At 34.4% G+C, this 8,353-nt stretch overlaps 1 protein-coding gene across 1 annotated transcript in view; it reads left to right on the top strand.

Annotated features, from left to right (window-relative positions):
* Positions 1 to 7,332: 7,332 nt before the first annotated feature.
* Positions 7,333 to 8,353, top strand: part of LOC107745303 (equilibrative nucleoside transporter 2-like) — a gene marked incomplete at its 5' end in the record, with an annotated part of 16,696 nt that continues 15,675 nt past the window's right edge. Inside the window, 2 exons of the mRNA XM_016559163.1 lie at positions 7,333 to 7,478; positions 7,606 to 7,745. Of these exons, the coding sequence (XP_016414649.1) occupies positions 7,333 to 7,478; positions 7,606 to 7,745 (286 nt within the window). The remainder of the gene's footprint in view (positions 7,479 to 7,605; positions 7,746 to 8,353) is intronic.

Raw genomic sequence — 8,353 nt, 5'->3', positions numbered from 1 at the left:
AACCGTTTGACCAGTGGAAAGGTTCCATGAATCTGGAAATAAATATGCAAATAAATTTTTTTTATTTTTAAGAGATATTGCACACTCAAGAGGAACCACACATGCTGTCGGTGAAGTTAGTGAAGCAGGTGAGTTCAATTTATTTTTCCATTTGATGTGTAAAAAAAAAAAAAGATGAAAACACACAGCAAAATGATCAAAAGAGTTCTGCAGGAACTTAAGCTCATTCCTCCAGCAGAGGGCCAGAACAGCTGCAGGTGCGAACTCCAGTCCGGTTGGGAGCGGTAATTCACCAAAAGCTGAAAAGTTTGCCAACCAAGAAGAAAACCCACAAGAAAAAAAAAAGACCACGCGGTATCTTCATCCTTCCTGAGAGACGCGGATCCACATGAATGCGTTTAGCGGATATTACGCGTGTGAACTGGGCAGATGAAATGAGAGAATAACCAACAAGATCGTGTTTACAGGTGAGTCGATAAACGCAACGACGACTCTCCTCCGAGTGACCTTCCTTTCTCTATATAAAGCTATATCGCTGTGAACTCATTTAATTGTGTTGACCGAGCGTTCTGAAATTCTTCTTCATCTTCATCTTCTTCATCATCTGTGTCGCGCTCTGTTTCTGCGTTGCTCGCACTGAATTGGATTTGCTTGTGTTTACTCCAGTAATTTATGACATTAACTCCCAGCTGGAAGGAAACAGAGCAGCTTTTGTGCCACGCAGACAGTCTGTTTCAGTCAAAGCAGTCGCTGTTTCAAAGCGTCTTTCACATCAGCAATAAAAAAATAACACTCCAGCTTAAGTTTAAAATTTTTTTTTTTTTTAATTTTACCTTATTTTGTGTATTTGTAAAAAACAACAACTTTGCTTTCTAAATTCGTTTTTTATATTTGTCGAGACATGTCAGAGCTAATGAACCGTAATGGAACAGGTTTTGCTGAAAATTATTATTTTTTTCTAAAAATGTGCATTTATTCACTTCATGAATCAACTCCATCAGATGTGTTAAAAAGCATGATATTTTAATGTGTTCCACCCAATAACAGTGTAAAGTCTTCAGTTACGTACTAATGGCATTCAGTAAAGGTGCTGAAGTGATCAAATACATTCTCTACATTTTACCCCCATTTTTTTTTACACCGTAATTAAAAAAAATGTAATTCCTAAATTTCTTTGGCTAATTTTCTGCTCTCCTTTTTAATATTAAATATATAGCCTATAACCTGATTTCCTTTAGAAGGAACATTTAAAGTACTTTTATTTTTAACATAAAGAGGGCTTTTGTGTGTAGGACATGTTTTGTTTCTTATCTCAAGAATAAGTTTTATATATATATATATATATATATGAAACATTTTTATTTTCAATATCCAGCCCTAATATGTACACAACTGCTAAGAAAATGTTTATCTTGCATATTTTTTTTTATTATTAATCACTAAGCAATTTAAAGCAGAGTAGAGTAGAGACTTCTGGTAAATTGCAGTTTTAATATCCCGACTGTATGAGCTGTATTTTAATATGCAAACAGGTTATTCACATGACTGAAGGTGCCTTGAACGAAACTAGTGAAGCAAACAGAAAGGAGAGGCCTTGGAATGAAGTAGTGCTGTGTTTAGATCCAGATGATCAAAAGCTCAGCATTAGTTTCTGAAGAAGGGGTGGACAAGTGGAAGATGGAGAGACGTGCTTGTTCAATCTGTTCACTGAGGTTGCTTTATGCTGGAATGGAGCATCAGACAGAATATAAATGGGTCCATGACAAATAAAGAGTCTCCACGATAAAGAAAAGGACACATCTTTTAGATTTATTGATTGTGAGGCATAGATTGTTTGCATTATACTCAAGAAGATCGTTGGCTAATATAAAATCAAGCAGCATATCAAGACTTCTCTTAAAGAGCATGTAATTAGATTAGTTTTGCGATCCCTCCTTGTCTCGAGTATGAAAAAGTACTAATACACACAGAAATCACTTGCTGCAAACCAACCAACAACAACAACAAAGCAGCACTCTGAACTTTTTGTGTACATAAACGTTCAAATAATTACATTAATATTAAAAACGAGAGGTAAACGTTTCCCTAGTCCAGGTTTTAATGAACACAGTCTTGAGTAAGCAAATCAAATGTGCATTTAAAATCAACACAAATAAAGCAATGTTCATGTAAGAAGAACAACACAACCATATTAGGGATGAGCATTCCTGTCACTTCTTTTCGAGAACTTGATTGGTCGGTAAAATGTTAGTGAATTTAATTCCAACGTACTGTTGACAGAAATATGGCGAGAGAGGAAATAACATTGCTAGATTATTTATAATTATAGAATATTCATCAGTGTTTTTGAAAAAGAAAAACTAAATATGATAATTTCAAATAATTGAATGAACTGAAGCACTTTGCTAGCGGGTTAAACCAACAAAACGCATCCGATATGAAAGAATCCGATATATACATTGTAACAGTCTTCAGCCTTCAGAATATTAATCTGAGTGGTTATAACATGCATACACACATATATTTATAAAACGGAGAGTTCCGGTCCTTGATTCTGATTGGCTGAGCCAAGTTCAAAGCTGTTGTAAATTACTCTACAAACAAACACCTTTGTTTACGTTTGTGTGTTGCCCGGCAACCACTTTGTTGGAACTACATTGTTTGTTGGAAGAATACTGTTTTTATTTACATCATTACACTTTATTTGCTCCATTTTATTCTAACCTTATTACGTATATGGAATAACGGTTTTATAAAAGCAATAAGCCCCGTGAAGCCGCGTCGCGTCGTGCCTAACAACGCCCCTTAGCTGTTATAAATTTACTGTAAACCACGGCTTCTTGGGGCTTATTGCTTTAGTTTATATATATATATATATATATATAGATAGATAGAGAGAGAGAGAGATACACATTTTTAATGATAAATAAAATGTGAAACAGTAATACTAACCATTATAAATTTGACCGTGGTTCACCATGTAACCGTTTCATCCCTGGTTCATGGAAGTGTTCGGTGGACATTTTTCAGTTAATAAAATGATCAAGTTTTAGTAGAAAACAGCAAGATTTACCAACATATTTTTACAACATAGGTAATGAAGTTTCATTCATCCTTGTGTTCAGTTTGTGAAAAACTGAAAATAGGATGCTTTTTAACTACATTTGTATTATTTCTTGCACTAAAACATTTTTGAATCTACTTTGAATCTGCTGCAATGGCTATTTCAGAGAAAGTTAATAAACGTTGAGATATTTCTCAATGTCGATGGATGGATATCTTGATATACTTAAGATTTTTTCCACAATATTTCCTATCCAATCATATAAAATCCCTTTCGCCAGATGTTTTTTTTTTATCAGTCAATCCAGTGAGAATCCTACTGAAGCTTTTACAGATCCTTTGAATGGAAGCACTAGACCAGTCACTAAAGAGTTAATCCATTGGCATTCTCTGCATATCTGCCACCTAATTTCCCGGCATCACCTTCCTCATGTTACCCTCTAAGTGACACTCTTTATTTAATCTCATGTTACCATTTGTGTATCATTACATTGTCTCTTGTGAAGATGATTTGTGAGCTGCTGTGCTATTGGGAACAAACTGCATGATTTTCACAGTGGCTCTTTGTTTCCACGCATTACTGACGTAAATGGGAAGAAAAACCATCCAGGGTGCTGTCTGCCTTATGAATTCAAGTGTAAAAGTACACTTAAGCATACTTTCCAAAAGAGTATATAAGAATACACTTAAGTGTGAACTGAATGTAATGCTTTTGGACTCTTAATTACATGTTAACTACAATTAAATGAAAATGTGTTTCAGTTGCAATTTATATGAAATGCGTTTAGCTGAACTTTAGAGTGTTTTTGTCCCACTTAAGTAGGACTTAAGTACATCTTTACATGTAATTTTGTAAGGGTTTATATTGTCTTTGAAATATGGCTAAAATACTGCTGAAGATACTGACAAGCATTTATGGTAAACTAAAATATATTTATTTAATGTCATTTCTATTGAAAATTTTATTTTAATATGTACACATTTGTAATAATGAAGTTGCAGTTGAGTACATTTAAATTATATTAACTTTAATGTCATGCAACACATTTAAATAAAGTACATGTTAGTCAACACATCAAAATAAATGACGAAAGATTATTAAAAGATGGTTTAAAATGTATCTTAAACTTTTAATTTGGCTTTATACAAAGGTCACACTTTAAAAGTGTACTTAAGTGTGTTAAGAAATAGCCATGAAAGTGTCTCTCTTTAAGTCATTTAAGTGGACTTTTAATTAATATTAAATGATCTGCAAGTACAGTTTTTAAAAATATACTTTTAAGATTTGAGGTACACTACACATTCAGTACAGTTAAGTACACAAGTGCATGTTCAGTTAAGCGCACTTCTGTAACCAAACCCTTTTATTTCATCTCCATCCAATTGCTGGAGATGATGTAGAGAAAACTTTTTAAGATCCAGTCAGTTTCTGACGTCATAAAAATTTTAAAGTACCCAGCCATTGCTTTTCAAAGTCGTAGAGTTGTGTTTCCTTTTTATGATTCAGGTGTGCTAGGCGTGTTGTTATGGGGATTCATTAAATAGAGTTCCTGTTAGATACAGTACTTGTTTAGTATTAAACACATCTGTAGTCGTAATGCATCAAACCCATTTGTGATGTGTCTCATGAAGGGTGTGGTAGTGTATGAGTCATGTTCACGTGATCGAAGCAGATTTGCATCGTTTCCTTAGCTTCAGTTTAGACCACAGACCACAGCACAACCCAGTTACTCAATCACTTCATATATCATTCATATAGAAATGATGCTGTATAACAGGTTTTGTTGTTGCCGGTTAAATGTATAAAATGTAGAGCCTTCAAACAGCTGGTGGAAAATACAGTACCAGTGAATTAAGACATTAGATCATTTTGTGTTCAATTGAAACTTGTTTGTCATGTATTTAAATATTTGTAATTACACATTTGTAAGGAAGTTGAAATTTAGCACAATTCAAATATTCACTTTAAATGTAATATTGAATAAAACACTACAGTTAAAATAAAAATGTACTTCACATGTGCTTCAGTTAGTCAACACATCAAATTTAACTTTAAACCACAACGAAAGGTTATTAAAACTGATTTAAAATGTAATTTAAAATAAAACTTAATTTGACACTTTTAAAAGTGTACTTAAGTGTGCTAAGAAACTTAAGTGTGTCATGATAGCGTCTCTTAAGTGGCCTTTTATTTCTTTAATATGTTATCTGCAAGTACAGTTTATTTTTTTTAAATATATACTTTTAACAGTGCACAAGCGCACATTCAATACACTTAAGTGCACTTCCTTTTAAAGAAGGCTTATTATCACACATTTTTTTCTGTTGTAGTATAAATTTCTTCACGTCACCTGCAATTGTGACCTCTTTTGTCAATATATATATATAGTAGTCTGTTGTTATTTACCTTTGCAGTAGTTCCAATTTAACACCATTGCAACCTAAACATCCTCAAACAGCACAGGTGTCTGCTGGGTAATTCAGTTCCTTTTTTGTGTGTGCGAGAGAGTAAACCTGCTGTGACGTGAACGTAGGCCTGGGCGATAAAACGGTATTGATATTTATCGACGGTACACCTTCTTCGATAACGATAGAAAAATTGTTCGATGTAGCGCACGATATAGGCACGTGCTATGAGTGACGCAGACAGCACACGCAAACACGAACACATGCTGAAATGAGTGCTGTGCCTGCCTGTGATGAGGAGATTGTAAATAAAGAATGAATATTAGTCGAATTTAAAATAAACATTTGAATGTTAGGAGTGCGTCAGGGAGCGTAATCAGTGGCGCGCGAGGATGTAAGTGACGTTGTTGCATTTTAATGTTTTGTTAGTCAAGCCCACGAGACGCGCCGGTGCTGCTTTATTCATTCAAAATATTAGAGAAATATAGAAGCTCAATGCGGAGAAGATCTTGATTAGGTTAAAACCGAAACCAAGCCATTCACACAGAACGCATATTCAGCGCATTTTTTAGACGGACAAATATGACTGCTGCACTCGCATCTCACACAAGAGATGTAGCCATGCAAAGTTAAAACAGTTTAAACTTTTAGAAAACAAGTCACGAATTTGTGGAGGTTTATTCCTTTTCACTGCGTCTCATATGTTTCTAAATGCAATCTGTGTGAATGGCGCTTCGGCTCTTTGGATTAAGCAATGCATAAACAATTATGAACAAAACAGCATCATGTATTTATGCAATTTACGAAATTATATTCGATTTTTATGAGTTAATTTAGTTGTAATGCACGTTTTTTTATAGAGTTACTTCCTTGCGTTGACAATTTAAATGCGCTGCATTATTTTGCTCATTGTGGCCTCGGGAGACAAGACAAAAGTTTCCTTAAGACCCATTTAATCTGCATATAAAACATTAGAAATTAGATATTTGTTTAATTTTTATTTTGTGTTTGATTGTTAAAACAAAAAATATTTGTTGTTTGTCTCAATAAATTGGGTTAATTTAAAAATACAGTGGTTAAATTTAAAAATGTTTTTTCAATTGCTCTGTTTTAAAAAAAAAATTCAATAGTTATCAATACCGAACGATATGAAACATTATATCGTTGATGCATTTTTTGGCTATATCGCCCAGCCCTACGTGAACGCTCCTCCTACTCTCCGTTCCCCATTTCTCACAGAAACGCCATGCTTGTCCACATGCACACTCACGTTTAGTGTAGTTAAACTGTTTGGAGTGGATACGCTGAAGCTGAAGCAGTCATGTACAAACGTCTTGCTGTTTTGCCGAGGAACTGCAGTGTTACCGAGATCTTTTCTGTATTTGGAGTAAATAAAGGTAAAGATGTGTTTTTCTCATTCTTTTCTAGACTATAACCGAGTGCAGCAGCTTTGAGATGGTCACCGTTTGTGCCGTTTGTGATTTATGTAATTGTAATGTAAAGCTAGAATTGTGTTTTAATGATTTGATGTTTTGTTTTTCAAACAGCTGCCACCCGTACAAAATGAGCCCAAGAGAAGATGCCCCTGCTGACCGGTACGTTCTTCATTGTGGATTTAATGTTTTACCTTCTAAACACAGAACTCTCTCAAACTAAAGGACGGATGTGATTGCAGTGAAGCACAATGATATGTGGCTTTGAAGAAGGGCAGGGATTGGGTTTAATTGCTCTGAAAGCAGGGTTAGTGAGTCAACAGAACAGACTGTAATCAAGCTAATAGCTTTCCACCATTGCCTGGAGTGTTCATTTTAAAAAAAAATTTTTTTTTTTTGTGAAGATATATATATATATTTTTTTTTACAGTATTTCAACAACAGACTCAACACGTCTGAATGGAGTAATGCAACAGTAACCACCAGGAAGGAGTATTATTTCAATAACTGGATGACTCTGCTGTCCCAGCTGCCTTTGCTGCTCTTCACTTTGCTCAACTCTTTTCTCTATCAGTGGTGAGAACTGTTTGTTTGTTTGTTTTTTGACGTATGGGCTTGACTCGTAGTTATGAAATGCATTCTAAATGTATAATACATATATCATTTGCAACCAGTCATGTGTACCCGATCATTTGTGTTTCAGGATCTCGGAGAAGATGAGGATAGCAGGCAGTCTGGTCTTCATCCTGCTCCTCTTCATCCTCACTGCTGTGCTGGTGAAGATCCCGATGGAGGAGGACCGCTTCTTCTCCGTCACCATGGCAACCATCTGGTTTATCAATTGTTAGCGACTAGAGAAACCTCAACATTGTTTAGCAGCACTCATATGCATATAGTATACTGTATGCATGTTAGGGCTGGACGATATGGCCAAAATTTATATCGCGATATACTTCTTAATTTCGGTCGATACGATATAATTCCGATATCGATACGAACACTATTTAAGAAAAAAAGCCTCATAAAAACTGCCAAGAACGCCCACAACAGATGTCTGTACCTAAAAAAATTCTGGAAAATGAATTTTCCAAGTCTATGAAACCTCCTCCTATAAAACTATAAAATATTTAAGAAAAAAAAACAGCACAAATAAATTAATGTTTGTTTTTTTAAAGAATTCTCTTCTGCTCACCAAGCCTGCATTTATTTGAAAAATGCAGCAAAACAGTAACATTCTGAAATTTTTTTTTACTATTTAAAATAACTTTGCTAAATTAAATATTATAAATAAAATAAAATTGCAGCGCCAAATATAATTTCCAAAGAAAACATTATACTGACTCCAAGCTTTTGAATGGAATAGTGTATAATGTTATAAAAGCTTTTTATTTCAGATAAATGCTGATCTTTGGATCTTTCTGTTCATCAAAGAATACTGAAAAAAAATATTC

The sequence above is a fragment of the Sinocyclocheilus rhinocerous genome, unplaced genomic scaffold (genome assembly GCF_001515625.1).
Source record: "Sinocyclocheilus rhinocerous isolate Xijiao unplaced genomic scaffold, SAMN03320098_v1.1 scaffold1399, whole genome shotgun sequence".
Taxonomy (NCBI): Eukaryota; Metazoa; Chordata; class Actinopteri; order Cypriniformes; family Cyprinidae; genus Sinocyclocheilus; species Sinocyclocheilus rhinocerous.
This window is presented reverse-complemented; position numbering and strand designations above follow the sequence as displayed.